Here is a 17,833-nt window from a genome sequence, read left to right on the forward strand (position 1 = left end):
GAGAGAGTGTTTCTGGATATGATTAACATTTGACCTGGTAAACCAAGTAAAACAGATTGCCCTCCCCAAGGTGGCCTCATCCAGTCAGTTGAAGACCTGAGTAGAACAAAAAGGCTGAGCAAGGGGGAACTTCTTATACCTAACTTCCTTGAGCTGGACATTGGTCTTTTCCTGTCTTTGGACTTGGACTGGTTTTCTTTGGGTCTTGAGCTGTTGGCCTTCAGACTAGAAATTACACCATCAGTTCTCTTGGGTTTCAGGCCTTCGGACTCAGATTTGAACTTCTGGGTCTTCAGCTTGTCTGTTGCAGATTTTGGGACTTCTCAGCCTCCCTAATTGTGTGAGCCAGTCCTTATAATAATTTTCTTCATATATATGTATAAAATTTCATATATGTGAAGGATGCACACACACACACACACACACACACACTTATGTGTGTGTGTGTTTGTTTATTTATTTATTCTCCTTTTGGTTCTGTTTCTTTGGAGAGCCCTGACTAATATTAATAGAGGATGAAGTGGTAGGGACATCTTCATCAATTAATTTGGAGCTTAAATTAGATGGATGATTGGATGTACAAAATGAAAGAGAAGGAGAAGTAGAAGTAGATGACCCTTTGGGTACCTGCATCAACTGATATAGAAATCAAGACAGAGGAAAACATTTTGGGAAAGACCACAGAGTCTGCCTTGCACATGTTGAGTTAGGGGTGTGGTGGAACATCCGGGAGGCACATTGCAGAGGGGAGTGTAGAGTTTGAGATTTGGCAGGTCATCTGACTTGTAGTTGGTTGGAACGGTGGTAGTAATGGAGAGTTCCCAGGCAGCATGTGAATGGTGAGGGAGGAACTTTGGGGTATATCCATAAAGGGCAGCTAAGGAAAAAGTTGCTTAAGAAGTAGAAAAGCAATGGGTGGGGAATGAGAAGGGCTTCAAGGGATCCAGGAGAATGAATTATTAGGGAAAACCTCTCACTGGTCCAGATCTTCTGCTTTCTTTCATGTCTGTTTCAAGACTTTCTAACCCCTTCCAAGGCCTTCTCTTCATATTAGGACCCTGTCCATCCCTCCTTCCCACTGACAGTACCACACACAAAGAATTATGTTGTCTAGATCACCATCACCTCCCCCCTTTCCTCCTGGTCCTTCTGCATCTTACTATGCTTTTGGGAGGTGGGCACCTGAACTAGTCCTGGGCTCATTAGCGAGCTACATTTTAGTCTGCCTTGTACTGATCTGTGTGTAGCTTTAGGACAGTGTGCTCCCTTTCTGGGTTTTAGTTTCTCAACCTACAAGATAAGGTTGATCATTTCTTGCCTTCCCTGCCCTACAGAATTATACAGGGCAGATGAGATCATGCATGTCAAAGTGCTTTAAAACACATGGGGCTCTATAGTAGTAACGAGGGTAAAACTTGTTGACTGATCAGGCACTCTACATTATTTCATTTATTTCTCACAACATCCTTTGAGATAGATGCTAGTAATATGGCACTTGAGGAAACTGGGGCTTAGAGAATTAATTTGCCTAAAGCTACACAGCTGTGAAGGGGTGAGGCCAGTAATCAAACTCAGGTCTGCCTGACTCCAGTGTTCTTAGAGCCCACATTCCACAGCCTTGTTTTCCTAATGCATGTGGTGGTATCATATTCCTGGCAAAGTCAGTTTTGCTAAATATGATTGGTTTTTGTGAAAATGGTTAACTTTTTTTTTTTTTATGGTTGGGAAATCAAGTCTATTGTGGGTTATAAGTTTGCCTTTCTGTACAACCGTAGGGCTCTAGGGAGAGGGTGGGGAAGGATGGGTACAAATCGAGTTCCTAAAGATTAATTTAAATTATGCAATGGAATTATTTCATTTCCCAAATAAGTTCTATGATGGTACAGTTAAATAAATCCTTCTCTAATGGGGGCAATCCTGTCAATTCAGATTTTTGTTTCTTGGGTTTCATTCTCAGTAGCGGCATAGATGCTTGTTCAACTTGACCTCTAGGCTTCTGCTCACATCTCCTCCCCATGGAACCTTTTCTGGCTAATCCAACCCCGAAGCCCTTTCCTTCCTCTGAACCTTGTCTGTGATTACTCATTAGAGGCAAATATATGACCTACACAAAATATTACGATAAAGTTATGAGGCTGACTCACCAAACCTTGGTATCAGGCTCATTACATTATTGCCATACATCATCTTATTAATTACCTTTTCCTTTTGTGCACATCTTTCTCCAGCCCTGCTGTCATTTTCTTTTGAAAAGGCCTGACTTTAAATTTCTTTATAACTCCCGAAACTTTTTCCCTTTTTATTTTTTTATTTTTGAGCTGGTTTTTGCCCTCTGGGAGTCTGTCATTTTCAGGTGGATTTAGGCACATGTATATATAATTGAGATACAGCGAGGGCCTGGACGGATGCACTGAGCCGATGACATTTGAATTGGAGTTGAATCAAAGGTAGAAGTTTGGTTATGGGAGAAGGTGGGGAAGGCAATCCAAGTAGAGGCACGAGCCTCCACACAAGGTGTGGAAATGTGGAAGGAGCTTAATGCATTTGGGCACATGGAGGAAATGAGGTGAGTGCCGGCTGAAGCGTGCTAGGAGATGAGCCCGGAAGGATTCATCATTATAATGGCCGTGCTCGAGCCAGGGTGTTGAGTGTCCTGAGAGCCATGCCAAGGAGTTCAGCGATTCTAGGCCATGAGGAACTGTTGGATCATTTTAAACAAAGGAACGCAATGGTAAGTTTTCAGTTTTTAGAAAGACGCCTCTAGTAGCACAAACCTCTCCGTGTATCTGCCTGTCTGACCTGAAATATGTCTGGTGTTTGGTCTTTTCTTTGTGGATGGGAGTCTGAAACACACAGTTGTTTCATTCATTTTGGGAGGTTTCTGGCTGAAGATTATGACCCGCTCTATGTTTTCAGCATCATTTTTCTTTTCAGAATGACGTTGAGGATTACGTTTCCTACTGAAACATCTTTCTTCTCTGGCCTATCAGTCTGTGCCCTAATTTGGAGTCTTGGACGTAGAGTGAGGCTAAGGTTTTGCTTTTTCATTGGAAGTTAAATGCTGGAAAACGACACTGTGAGGACTTGGGCTGCTCAGGCAGGATCACTCAGTGGGTGGAGAATCAGGGAGCTCTGTTTCCTCCCTTTTCTTCACTGCATGCAGCAGATACCCAGACAGAATCTCTATGCAACTCATAATAAAATCCTTGGATGATCCCATTTTAGCCGCTCCTCCCCACCTCCTCATGCTGCTCCCACACCCTGGTGTCTTCTGACATACCCTGCAGGACTTGTTTCATGTTCCCCATTAGTTCCTTCAGCCTCGAGAAGCTGGAAGATACCTCCCTGCCTCCCCGGACACACAAGGAAAGGGCAAGGGAGAAAGTTACATCGCTCTACCCCGAGGCGGGCAGGGCGGCTGCTGCCTGGCTCCAACTCTTGGATATATTGCTCTGTCCCCACCCTCTGCTGAGACCTGCAGCTGTGTGCACTTGGAGTTGTAGCCGCCTCCCAAGAAATGCTGTGGTTTTATGAAGTAATAGATGATTAAAAAAAAAAAGTAAGAAGTTGTTCTCTTTAGCTGCTTTCAAGCCTGGGGGATTGCTTAGCTCAAAGGATTGTTATTGGAATGCAGAAGCCTTTCATGCCAAGTCATACATCCCAAATCACCACCGATTTCTTTTTTTCTTGAAAAGACTAGTTTTTGTTAGTTGCTTGGTAACCAGAAGATAGGCTTAACTCCTTCTGCACGGAGAGTGTCTAGTGTGCACTGGCTTCAGCTGTCACATGATGGGATACAGCTAAGCCTGACTAGTGTTGAGGGCCTGCTCTGGGCTTCTCCTCCCCCATTCACCCTCCGTGTATGGAAGGTATTTTTCAGTTGGTGGAAGTTAAATGAGCTGATCAGGATTGGAAGAAATCTCTGAAAGTTTTTAGTGTACAGAAATGTGTCTTATTTGTTTGTTTTCTTCAGTAAAGAATGGCAGTGGCTTCTATCATGATGTTCCCCAGAGGCCAAACCCCACATTTCTGATGGGTCCGGGAGCCTCAGGATGGTGACTGTGGTGCAGTGGGAGAAACGAACATTCACTTTAGAGCTAGAAGTCCTATGTGACTTTAGCCTAAGCCCTGTCTGAAACTGGACTGTATATTCACCTACACACCTCTGAACCGCCCTGAGAATCACATGAGATGAGGTGTGTGGGGGCTCTCTTGTGAGCTGTGGAGGAATATAGGAAAGATAGTGACAGGCCCGATGGTTCAAAAAATAGAATTAATTCAATAAGATTGAGCCCCTCAGCTGGGACTGTGTACTGGCTGGGGAGTGGAAGGGAAGGAGAGATTTTCCCCACAGAATTGCATTAAAAATCCATGCATGGGGCTACATGCTCTTGGCCCACCCGGCATCCGATGACAATGCACTTGTGCATCATGTAGCCCAACATGAGAACAGCATGGGATCCTTACATACAGTCTGTCAGCATCTCAGAGTGAGAGATCAGGCATCAGGAGACATTCCTTCTCATCCCTGCAAACTCTGCCCCCTTCTCTTTGCTGGCTAATCTCCAGACTGCTTTTAGAGAAAGCAGGGACCAGACTGCTCTCTCTTCCTCCAAGACCACGTGTGTTCTTAAGGATACCTCATGCTTCTAATTAGATGCTTCTGGTTTCTCATCCGATAGACAGACATTGGACTCGGGTCTGTGGCTTTGGTAGGTGAAGCTGGCCTGGTCTCAAGAAGAAATGACATTCCCTGGCTTCCTCAAGCTTCCTATTGCAGTGTATCTCTTCTTGTCAAGAAGCTTGAAGTTCTCTTGGAATCATTTGCTCAGGTCCCATTGTCCACGGTGGCTGTCTGCTTGGCTCCAGGCTGTCCAGACTGAAAGCTCTCATTATGCGAAATCCTTAATGGCCGTATACAAGATCTAACAGAAGCAGTTGTTTTCAGAGTTTAGGAATCTTGTTCAGCTTTGGCTTGAAGCGCTGGTTGTTGCTGCTGTGGTTTAGCCATTCATTTCTAGTGACCAGCCCTGGATTCCTGGAGCCCGTGGAAGGAGCCTACCTTTTCTCCTTCTCCCTAGAAACTGATCACTGAGACCACAGAGCACAGGGAAAGAGATGTCAGGGACTGCCCTGAAGAAGGCAGACTGCTAGGTTGACTCACACAGTCTCAAAGGCTACCATTTTCCTGATTGTGACCCTGTTAGGGCCTGAGGATACCACTAGTTTATAGATGGGATAGGCACATTTAGTCAGCTCTAAGTTTTGCCTTGTTTGTCATGAACACGTATGGGTATTCAAAGAGAAGCCTAGCTCTTTCTAGATGTAAGCTCTCACCTCAGTGCTTAGGAATTTAAAACAAATAACAGTAATGGAATATGGGCTTCACACTGTCATTTACTGCTGAACCCTTTTGATATTACTATTGTTTGAATGGGACCCCGGACCTGGGATTATATTTTTGCTGTCATGCACATTAATAGCTTATATAGTAGTGATAGGGAAGGGGGGGAAGTAGGAAGGACTCAGAGAATTTGAGGGCAAATGTAGATAAAGGCCAGTCATATGTCTATAAAGTAGATGTAATCATACTCAGAACTTTCCCTCATGCTGAGGAGATAACACAGGTGAAATCCATTTCTAGACTCTGAAGCGCGCCTCAAATGAAAGGTTGGAAGGTGAAAGTGAGAGGTTGTCTAGTTGTTCAGCAAATATTTATTGAGTGTCTGCTGTGTGTCACCCTCTCACAGATTCTAGAATATCTCTCTTGTGGATCTTCTTCACTGTGGCCCTAAGGTTCCCCAAGATACTCTTGTGCTTATGATACATTCCTTTTATTGTAGCCTCTTGGGAAGGGAATAATTGAAACCAGGACTTGGAGAGTTGCCTGGTTGGTAGGAAACCTTTCTTGCTACTGCTTCTGTCTGCTTTACTCTTCTCTTTGTGAAGTTCTACTTCTCTAGGTACTTGGCAGAAAATGTCCACTTTACAGTTTCCAGGTTTATCTCCCCTTATTCATAGGCAGAAGTTAAATGACTCCATTTGGATCCTGAGTAGAAGGATCCTGACTGGCTCAGTTAGGTCACATGTCCATCCCTGGTCCAGTTAAATGTGTAAGGGGGACTGGAGTCTGCCTCATGGCTAACCGTCCAGTCCTGTGGAGGGGAGGAGAGGAGAGAGTTGTGGGGTATATCATCGTCCATAAGCCTGACAAGGTCCTTGACATTGTAGAGCTTATGTTCTCGCAGTAAAGAAAGATGGTACAGAAATAATTGCGGGGTGATGTGGGTTATATGCGACTCAGACCTACTCCGAGTGGGAGATCCTGGAAAGCTTCTTCAAGGAAGGGTACATAGGGTTAACCAACAGGGGCAGGTCATATGGATCCCGGGAGGCAGCAGGGTGGTGGGTGAGGAATCAGTGTCCTAGGCAGAGGTGGCAGAGGGAAGAAAAAGCCCAATCGCAAGAAAAAAATCTGACCACACTGGCAATGTGGAAGACACTGGAAGAAACAAACATTTAGGTATTTTATAAGAATAATTTGGATATGTGCCCTTCTCTTTGGCTCAGACTGGACGTTCTTTGAAGGCAGGGACCAACTGTTCTCCTGCCTTTGGAACCCATTGACGTGGGGAGAATTCTGCATGGCGGAACACATTCCATCTCATGGGGTAGTTTCTTAGTGCAGTTTTCTTCCCAGCTGATGACCGTTCAGCTTTGAAATCTTGCTGTGTGTCTTGAAGTGTATTCTGTGACCCCTCCTTGGGAAGATGGATTGTACACCCTCACAGAGTGTGCTCCTTCCCCCTCCAGCCCGGCCAAGGGGATAAAAGGGAAATGATGGTCATTTTTAGAAGGATCAATAATTGCCAGTTTTTCTTTCCTGTATAGGTACTATACATACCATCCCTGCCCTGCCCCCGGCCCCCAGCCCCTGAACAGATGTTTTATGGGACATTGTTGGCTGTGCTTTTGTTTTGAAAAATTTGAAACATTATTGAAAGAGGGGAGGGATAGGGGAAAAAGGCCCATAATTGATTCTAATATATATTTAATTTGGCAGAACTTGAGAGAGACGTGCTGGGATAAGGCGGGACATTTCTTTGATCTCCCAGACTTCTTATCGTGGAAGGCAACAGGTGTCACAGCACGGTATGTTAATTACAAGTTGGATTTTATTTGCGTTCATCCATTCTCGGGTGTCTGTATATATATTGCTTTCTTAACTCGCTTTGACTGGACGTACTGTTTGTACATCTGCATGCGATTTTGCATACTTGAAACATCTTGAATCCATCTTTCACCTCCACTGCACATGCCCAAACACCATTGTTCCTACGATGCCTGGAATGTTGGTGTCCAAGGTGAAGACCATTCATTAAAATTGGACACATTTGAAGGAGACGTGAACAGTCCATCATGAAATGTGACCATTTTCCCAAAGGCACTTTTTACATGATGAATAAAAGAGTTTGGGGGGGGCCCTAAAATGAAGGGAAGAGATCTGTTTTCCGAGGAAGCTGATTTTAACTGGATGAGTGTGTTGCTTTTTATGTTAATGTACCTGAATCATTGCAGAGTGTAGAGGTCTATATGTTGAAGTCACAATATTTTTCCATAAATTGTGAATGTTATAAATGCGTATGTGCTACATGGCAGAGACAATTTAAGATATACTTGGTGTGAAGTAGCAGCTGCTATAATTAACAGAGTGGCTGTGTGTGTGTGTAGAGACAGGTTGAACATGAAATCTCAAAGTCTGCAAGTCTGTTGTCATCCTGACAACAGGTTTCAGGGGATACCCATGAGAGACAGCAGGACGGGGAGGGGTTTTCTCATCTTGAAAATGATTTAGATAATCTGTATTGAACAGATCTGTGAAGAAGAGGATCATTTCTCAGAGGACAGGTAAGCCTGTATAAATACATATTTGGACCTTTTCTTGATAAGAGTTGATAAGAGTTCAGCCTGAGAGGCTTCCAGAAAGGAGATAGTAGAGGACATGTTTCACAAGCACGCCATTCTTCATGTGATTATCCTCCCCTGCCGCCTGGGAAAATATCATTAGCCGCCCGTCTCAGGGTAGTGGGGACCCATGCATAAACATGACCTCTGCACACCCCAGCTACTTAGCCCGCCAGTGGGAGCAGGCTCTGGTGGGGGTGTGTGTGTCTGAGCTTTACCACAGATGGTACAGTTAGTCACTGTTGTACTGCTGTCACCAATGGGGATGTCAGGGTGTGGGTGAAGATCTCATCTAGGGCATTCTTCTTGTGGTGTGACATTGTCTAACGTTATTTCTAGAGGGACCTTTTTTTTCTACCTTTGTGCAATAGTGGAAGAAATATTTCCATCACTTTAGCCAAATGGACCTATCAATCAAGGCATTGCTAATAGTGTGGGTGTTGGCAGTACCCCATTGGCCCACAAAATTTGAGGGCAAAATAGAACTGTAGGGGCATCTGGGTGGCTCAGTCAGTTAAGTGTCTGCCTTCAACTCAGGTCATGATCCCAAGATCTTGGGACTGAGCCCTGTGTTGGGCTCCCTGCTCATTGGGGGTCTGCTTCTCTCTCTTCCTCTGTGCTCTCTCTCAAGTAAATAAATAAAATCTAAAAGAAAAAAAGAACTGCAGATGGAGTAGGACGACCCTCCTTTCCTTCCCTTTTTTCTTGAGTGTTACTCAACCCAGGGAGTTGATTTCTTCTTGCTGGTGCTGTGTAGTACTCTACTCGCATTTCCTGGTGTCAGATACCGTATTATGATAGCAAGGAGTGGGCTTTCGAAGCTAGCTCTGGCTCAGACTTCAGTGTGGTGGCATGCATGCGGACTGTGAAGTCACAGTGTGATTTGTAGTTCTCCATTCTGCCGGATGTGAGTTGTGTGACCCTGGGCATGCCCTCTCCTTCTTTGAACCTATCTTTAAAATGGGGATCATGATATCTACCTTGAATGCTTGTTGGGAGAGTCCTGTTAAAGCAGTTTTTCCAAACTAGCCTGAAGATAGGAATCAGTTGACTTGTTTATTCAAAGCACAGATCCTCAGGGCCTCCAATTTTGAGCCTACTGAACAGAATCTCCTTGGGGTACCCGGGAATGTATAGGTTAAACAAGTACTCCAGAAGACTATATATGATCAGGTAGTTTTGGACAACATTGCTTAACAGAATATACAGGGAAGTGATGTACGACTCTAAGGTACTTCTCACCGGTGAGGGGTTGGAAGTATTTAAAAACTTTAAATTTAAAAACGAGCTTCTTTCTGGCCCATCAGAATGTGCTTGGGGGCTCCCATCCCCACCCACAACAATCCGAAACCCTCAGGAAACAGAAGGTTTACTTTTCAGAAATGATATATTGGCTGTCCAGTCTTCCTTGCCATTTTTTTTTTCTTACTGGCTATGACACTCGTGACTCGTTCTGTTTTCATTAGTACGAATCTGCAGTCCCACGTTCATCTGCCCATTGCCCCGGAGTCATGAGCACCTTCAGAGGCCTTTTCTCCAGCGTCTCTCTCCTCGAGCAGAGACTGGTGGCCTTGGGGACCAGGTGCAGAGTTTCTCTTGCGAGGTGGCTGCCCTCCCCCTGGAACCCCTGGCTCTTACCCCTGTCTTTCTCTCCTATTGATTCCTTACTCTCTCCATTCCTTATCCCTTCTCTGTTTCAACTTGCACAGTGAGGATGAAACAAGTAAGCCCTCTGTGCTTTCTCACATGTAGAATTAGGACAATGACAGCACCCAGTCTGGGGTGTTACTGTGTGAGCTGATAAGGTAACAGAGGAACTTCCAACACACTGCTGAGAAATTTTTTGAAGGAATTAGCTATTTTATTTAGTTCCCCTTCTCTATGGGTTTTGGCAGGGGATATTTGCATTACGTTTCTTGCATAGTGGAAAGAGGGAAATCCTGGTAGTCAGACTCACCTGGGCTCAGTATTCTCCGACATGTACTGTCTATAAGAACCTGGAGTGAACTAGTTCCACCGCTAAGCCTCAGGTTCTCATCTGGATGTGTTCTCTTAGGATCACTGAGGGAGTTAGAGGTGCTGTGCACCCAGTGCGGCAACAGTGCATGGTTCTTTTAATGAAAAATCCCCATTGTCTGTCTCCTTTTCTAGAATAAGTGTGAGTTTGAATGTGCTAATACCAAAAAACTTGGGGCAGTGAAACATAAACTTGGCATCGTCTGGGCTAAGGAGAGGTTCAGATTTGGTGTTTATTTGGCTCTTACTGAGATTGTTGTGTTTGGGAGGCTTTGGGGAAATGAGTGCCAGTAAAACTAGAGGGTGTTTTTTTTTTTTTCTTTCTTTCTTTTTCGCTTTTTATTATTCTAGTGGAGTCAAGGCTAAAGAGTGATCAGATTTCACCTTGTCTTAAAGCTTTCAGACTTGTTTTTGGCAATGACATTGTGTAAGAAGTCTTCCTCCTCCTCCTCCTCTTCCCGTTTGGCTTTACCCTCCCCATATTGTCCACCCACCTTTAGTTATTGTTCTCATTCCCCTAAATTTGGTAGTTTCCCTTGTGTGTCTGGGTCACCGAGCAAGTCACCACCTGGCCTATGATTAATTTATAATTCAGCTCCATTCTTTACATTTTAAGAATGAAAATAATGATTTCTATTTTTGTTACTAATAATAATGTGATCGTTATCATTTTCAGGCTCCTTCTCTCTATCTGTGCTAGGCATATTAGCAGATGTGAACCCCATTAGCCCTCATGACCATTGGTTAAAGCAGGTGGTGTTGCCACCATTTTGCAGTTCAGAAGCTGAAGCTGGATGCTTCAGCAGCTGAAGCAGTTCTAACCCTTGAGTGGGTCACTACCCAGAATTTTAGTGACGTGACAAATGGGAAGTCAGCAATTTCAACAATGCAGTTTTATATCATCAGACAAAAACATAGTCTCATATATATATATAAATCCTCCCTCTAAAGAGATTTAAGAAGACTGATAATAGGATAAGATTAAAAGTGATAAAATATGTATGAAAAATCACAAAGGAGTGAAAATATTACTAGAGCAACTGAGGTGAAGGTATGAACTTTGTAAAAGCTCTAAGATTCTTCATAATTACTAATAGATTTGTATCCAAGCTTCCTAGTGGCCAAAGCAAAGATTAGAGCATTATCAAGATTAACTGAGTAAACAGATAAGAACCTCACTGCCTCTCAGAAGTAGAACTCAGTTTCTAACACTGGAGGCTAAGAGAAATTTCTCCTGGTTGGCAGTAGTCTTTAAATTATTTAAAAATGTGACCTATTAAATTTAATTATAATTCCCAGTATACTTTTTATTTTAAAACAGTTTTAGATTTGTAGAAAAGTTGTGAAGACAGTATAGGAGAATTTCTAAATATTTGACACCCAGTTTCCCGTATTATTAGTATCTTACATTAGTATGGTACCTCTGTTACAACTGATGGACCAATATTGAGACATTATCATTAATTAAATTCCATACTTTATTTATATTTTACCTAATGGCCAGGATCCTATCCAGGATACCATAAATGTATATGGTTTAGTGATATCTCCTTAGGCTTTTCTTGGCTGTGACAGTTCCTGATGACCTTGACAGTTTCAAAGAGGACTAGTCATGTGTATTGTAGTATGTCCCTCTAATGGAATTTGTCTGATGTTTTCCTCATGATGAGGCTTGGATAGTATGTTTTTGGTAGACCACAGTACTGTTCTCATCATATCATATCAAGGGTACATGCTGTCAGTATGACATCATGTTGATGTTGACTTTGATCACTTGGCTAAGGTATTGTTTGTTAGATTTTTCCATCCATAAGTTACTCCTCTCCTCCTTCTAGATGGTGCTTTTTGGAAGGAAGTCAGCATGCACAACCCACATTTCCAGGAGCAGGGAGTTATGCTTCACTTCCTTGAGAGTGGAATATCTACATATAGTATTTTGAATTATTCTATATGGGAGATTTGTCTGTTTCCAATTCACTTATTTTTATTTCTTTGGACTTAAAGAAGTTGATGGCCAGGCTCTTTAAGCATAAAGGACACATTGATAAGTTTTCTTTAGAACGTACATGTTAGACACTTGAAGTAATGAGCACTTGGTGTTATATGCAAGTGTTGAATCACTAAATTCTACCTCTGAAACTAATAATACATTGTATGTTAATTAAATTGAATTTAAATAAAAAAGAAGTTACATGTTAAAATTTCTGAGATTTTTCTATGGCACATGAGAAAAGAGGGCTGATTTAATATCGCAGGTTGATTTCCCCCTTAGATTTCTTTATATGTTTATTTATTTTCCTTCCCTTTCCTCTCCATTACGGTGTATAGTTGTTTAAATTGTCAGTTTTCTGTCTTCTACTTTAAAGAGATGAATTTTATGGTTTTAAGAAACAAATCCCTTTTAAAATAGCAAGTATTTTCCTGATTTGCATTCTTTTCTTATGTTTTGAGTTTATAGTAGATATTTTTGTACTGTTATTTTTTTTATGGTTATTTGCCAGTCTATCAGGAGAAGATTCTGGTCAGGTTATTGATCCAGACCTGTAATTATTTTCCAGGCATAATCTCCAGGATCTCAAAAATAGTGTCATATTTAGACTTTTATTCTACTGTGTTTTTGTTCTTTAAAAAATTATAAATCTACTTTGTGTAATTTGTTTTTTACTTCATGTAGTATTCTATTTTCCATATCATTAAATATTATCTGAAAACATGTTTTTGATACCAGTACAATACTTAAAATAATTTTGATATCTGTGTAATATTCTACGCTATGTTAGCATAATGTCTTTGTCAATTTCGCCAAGTTTTTAGGATTAAAATGGTAGCTTATTTTATTTTATTTATTTTTTAAGATTTTATTTGAGAGAGAAAGCATGCACAAGTGAGAGAAAGTGAGGGAGAGAGAGAGAGAGAGAGAGAGAGCGCGTGCATGAGCAGTGGCCAGGGCAGAGGGAGAGAGAGCCAAGCAGACTCCCCGCTGAGCAAGGAGCCCAACACAGGACTTGATCCCAGAGCCATAGGATCATGACTCCAGCCAAAGGCAGAAGTTTATCTGACTCAACCACTCAGGCATCCCCAAAATGGTATATTATTTTAATTTCCATTTTTAACTATTAAATGCAGTTTATTTTTCAAATGTTTAGCAATCACTGGTTTTATTAGTTTATGTCATTGTCAGTTATTGTGTCCATTAGTATTATAAATGTCCATTACTAATATTTATATTGGGTTTTGGTGAGAACTCTGTATTATCTATCAGATGCACTGAATTTTTGTTTTGGTATTTTCCCCAGGTGTTATTTTCAAGAAAAATTAAAACCTACAGGAAAGTGTAGAGAGAATGGCATATTGAACGCCCTATCTTTACCTACCTTCCTCCACATTTTGTTCCATTTGTGTCTCAAGTGCTGTCTTACAAATGGTTTTGCTAAACCATCTGTAAATGAGCTGAGTCACCTACGTCCTCCTAAATTCTGCAGTGTGAACACCCAAGAGAACTAACCTTCTCCTGTGTAACCACAGTGTTATCACTGCACTAAGAACAATTAACACTGATGTTCTTTATTTGAATTCCTAACAGATATTCCTGTTGTTAAGGGTTCGAAGTGTCACTCACTCTTGATTGCCACTTGGCTTCTGACTGATAGAGACAACATAAAAAAGCATATTAGCTAAATGAAGTATGGAAACTACCTTGTTATTTCAGAAAATGACAGTCTAGCCTCTAATGTGTAGAGCTTCTGGTATATTGGATCGTGAATGCAGCTCAGAAGTGAGCTGAACTGAACTGAATGTATATGGGGGAAGGAAGACCAGTTATGTCAACCAGCTCTCTAGTTAAGGAACTGAGTCAGCAGCATGACCGTAGACCCTGCTCAGGTGTGCTTACCTGAAGCCAAAGCGTGCTGGTTGTAATTGGACACAGAAAGGAAAGAGTGCACTTTTCTTCCTTTTTTTTTGAAGATCTTTGTTTCTTTCTTTGACACAGTGAGCACAAGCAGAAGGAGGGGCAGAGCAAGAAGGCAAAGCAGACTCCTCTGCTGAGTAGGGAGCCAGACGTTGGTTCATGACCTGAGTTGAAGGCAGATATTTAACTGACTGAGCCACCAGGCTCCCTGGAAGGATTGTGTTTGATGTTGTTCAAGGCATGGCTTGTCACCTGTCTTTCACAGAGTAACCCTTAAAATGTGGCTTAATATATCCCAGTCTCTCAGCCATCAGATGAGCCCTTACCCTCTTGGGGAAAATTAAGGGCATGGGGTGGGAAGTCCTCTGTGATTCCTCTGGTGCTACTCTGCGTGAAGAGAGCAGGCTGGGTGGCAGTCTCATCCTGAGGGCTGAGACAGCGGCATGGCAGAAGAAAGGAGACATTTCCACTCCAGTATCTGCCTTTGGTGACATGCCTGAGATCCATGCCCCTTACTTAGTACTTTACTTCTTGATTACCTTTTATAGTGGTATATAAGATAAGATAAGACTGATTAAAAAAAAAAGTTTTGTCGAGGTATAATTCACAGCCTATGTAAGTCACCCATTTAAAATCTATAGTTCATTGCTTTTGATAGATTACATTATTAAGTTTTATAAATTGTAAAAATAAGTATAGCATAAAAGTCACCATTTCAACCATAATTGAAGTATATAGTTCAGTGGCGATAATTACATTCGTGGTGTTGGACAACCATTACCACTGTTTGTTTTCAAAATTTACTCTTCTCCCCAAACAAAAACCTGTAGCCTTTAAGCAGTAGCTCCCCATTCCTCTCTTCCCCCAGCCCTGGTAACCTCTAATCTGCTTTCTGTCTCCATGAATTTGCTTACTCTAGATACTTCATAGAAGTAGGATCATACAATATTTGGTTTCTTTGTCTGGCTTATTTTACTTAGCATTACACTTTCCAGATTCATCCATGTTGTAGCCTGTGCCAGAATTTCCTTTTGGTGGCTGAAGGATACTGCATTGTATTCTTATACTACATTTTGCTTTTCCATCATTTGTTGATGAACCCATGATGGATGATTGGGTTCTTTCTTCCTTTTGGCTATTGTGAATAATGTAGTAAGGATTGACTCTAAGTATCCATTTGAGTCAGCTTTCATTTCTAGTGGGTATATACCTAGGAGTAAAATGGTTGGGTCATACGGTTAATCTGCATTTAGCGTTTTGAGGAATTACCAGCTTTTTTGGTAGTGGCTACACCATTTTACATTTCCACCAGCAGTGTTTGGGGATGCCAGTTTTTCTGTCTCTTCACTAATACTTTATTTCCTTTTGTATTTCTTTCTTTCTTTCTTTCTTTTTTTTTTTTTTTTTTTTATCATGGACATCCTTGTAACTGTAAATTCTCATTATGACTTAAGGCTTGATTTTTTTAATGTTAGAAATCTGAATGAAAGTAAAATTGATGGAATTTAAATCATCCTAGAGATAACATTTTTTTGGCTAGACCTTAGTTGAAACTGGATAAGGATACTCGAGGAGTGCTATAAAATTAAATAGTTCTGGTGGGGGGGGGATCACAGTTGTTCTTGACATGACGAATGCTGAGGCTCTTTGACTTGCATTATTTTATGACTGTACTGAAGATGATTTCCAGAACAACGGTATAAAACAGTGCTTCTGGGTTCTAGGAAGAATGATTCAGCCATCTTCTCACATCATCTTATTTTTTAGTGTATCTCATAGTGCTGAGAAATGGCCTGTAAATATTAGCTTTCCTTTGCCTTTATTCTTGGGAAGCAGGAGTGCTTTCACTCTCTAAAGAAGAAATATGATTTTTATGTCTTCACTGAGAAATAACAGACGTAATAGAAAATTAAAAAAAAAAACAGTTGCTTAAACATTTAAGTGTTCATTCTCTTCTGTAAATAAATGAGACATATGGAGTATTGAGCTCCTGTGTCAGCCCCATGAAGTCATCAAGGACCGTTGCTCTTTTGATATTTTTGCTTCACCATCCTTAGCCCTGACTTCCATTCTCAAGGTCACCCCATGGTCCAGGTTGGGTGCTGGAGTCTCTGTTGTCCAGTCTCCATTCTTTGTAGCAGGGAGAAGGAAGGCAGGGTTGCGTAGAAAGGATGTCCCACAGACCTGAGTCAGCCTTTTTTAAAAAACATTCATAGAAGATCTACATAATACTTGTTCTGTTTGTCTGTCCTTGGCCAGCTCTTAGGTTTATGGTTATGCCAAGTTTGATTGGAGCCCAGATGAAGTAGACTTTTAGCTAGAGGCATTGATACCTGAATGAAATTGGATTTCATTTACTACTAAAGCTAAAAAGGAGAATTAGCATGGGGTAGGTAAAAAGATAATTGCAGAATTGTCATTTCTTAGGAAATTATGTTGACCTGTATCGCAGATACCAATGTGCAGTTCATCAGTGATAGCAATCAGCAGGAGGTTGAGGATGGTGGAAATCATGGGGAAAGTGGTATATGCTTTGAAGTAACAGTAGCTCACAATTTGTCATTCATTCATTCATTCTTCACTTATTCTTTGCATATATATTAATAGAGTACCCAAGAAGTACCCTCCCTCTAATCTAGCAGCAGGTAGGTACACATTTGTTTAAACTATTCCAATGTATGTGAAGATTGGAGCTCAAAACTTCGCTCTGTCATTTATCAGCTGGGTGGGTTTGGGCAAGTGGTCTTTGGGCAAGTCATTTAATCCCTCCCAGTCCCAGGGTAGATGTCAAGAGACCACAGAAAAGTCAATATCCAGAGGCTGAAAGTCCAGATAGGCAGAAGAGGATGGAATGTTCCAGGTCTATCAGTGGAAAGGAGAGGGCTTCTCATCCATCCCTAACAGAAACACCAGAGTCTGGGCACAAATCCTCCAGGACTGGAACTTCTCCTGCCCTACACTGATGCTTGACTGTGGGATCATTGACTGTCCCTCTTTACCTGCTGCGGAAGGATGAGTTTCTTCCTTCACTTTTCATCAGTGAAATAAATCTGGACAAAAAGGGTTAAGAATCCCCACCTTTGTCCTTTGGAACAGAGGAGATAAAAATGTATGACCTCAGGTGTTTGTGTTGTGCACCCTTTGTTAAGAACCACTAGTCTGAATTTGCTCAGCGTCTGTGCACTTTTTTTTCAGCTCTCTGCTGCATACATCTAGACATAAATTTTCTATGCCTGAAAGATGATAGCCGATGTGACTGTGATTTTCCAACCGAGCAGCACTATAGCGTTTCCTTTACCTAATACTTTGCTCGTTAAGACCTTGCCTCACTTTTAGAATATAACACCATGTGCTCTTTCAGTATGGTAAAGTAGAAACACCTCTGAATATGGTTCCACATTTACAAATAGTATGATGGTGAATTCTCTGCTGGAAATGGTTTAAAACCGAAAGCGTTAAACAGACATCTCATTTTCCAGGTGACGTGACTGAACCCAGAGATGGAGTAGTGGCTAGATTTTAAAGGGCCATCCCCATATCATGAATCGCTGCAGGGTCGCTTCTGTGCCCTGAGAAGGCATCCCTCAGACGGATAGGGCATCATGGTCCTTGTGGCGTCTGACATTTTTTTCTGGTCCAGGGTGACTGCCTCTCTTGGATAATTCTCTTGTGATCTTTGCTATTGGGCCTTTGGGATATGTTGTACCTCTGTGATTCTGGGGGTCCAGTTTCAGTCGCTGATGAAAGGTATAACATTCAGTCCTAGGGGCCCATGCTACTGGAAAGGCTTGCTGGTGCCCAGGACCTATATCACGAGATGCACAAGGTGGCATGGTTCAAAACTGGGAAGACTGGTGTCTGGCACAGCCAGGTCACCCTGGGCCCCATGGTCCTCGGTCGGTTTCTTTGTCTGTACAACTCGGTGGCTGGAGTAGCTGATCC

The 17,833-nt window shown here is 41.9% G+C and overlaps 1 protein-coding gene across 19 annotated transcripts in view; it reads left to right on the forward strand.

Annotated features, from left to right (window-relative positions):
• The window catches only part of FGGY (FGGY carbohydrate kinase domain containing), a 697,591-nt gene that overhangs the window by 350,543 nt on the left and 329,215 nt on the right, over positions 1-17,833 (forward strand). For all 19 annotated transcript variants that reach the window (XR_006601768.1, XM_045064615.1, XM_045064604.1 and 16 more), the window contains one exon: positions 7,064-7,152. Coding sequence is in view for 18 of the 19 variants with exons in the window: in XM_045064615.1 (XP_044920550.1) it covers positions 7,064-7,152 (89 nt within the window). In the remaining variant the exon portion in view is untranslated. The remainder of the gene's footprint in view (positions 1-7,063; positions 7,153-17,833) is intronic.

The sequence above is a fragment of the Mustela putorius genome, unplaced genomic scaffold (genome assembly GCF_011764305.1).
Source record: "Mustela putorius furo isolate JIRA1106 unplaced genomic scaffold, ASM1176430v1.1 tig00003853_pilon_pilon_pilon, whole genome shotgun sequence".
In the NCBI taxonomy this organism is placed as follows: Eukaryota; Metazoa; Chordata; class Mammalia; order Carnivora; family Mustelidae; genus Mustela; species Mustela putorius.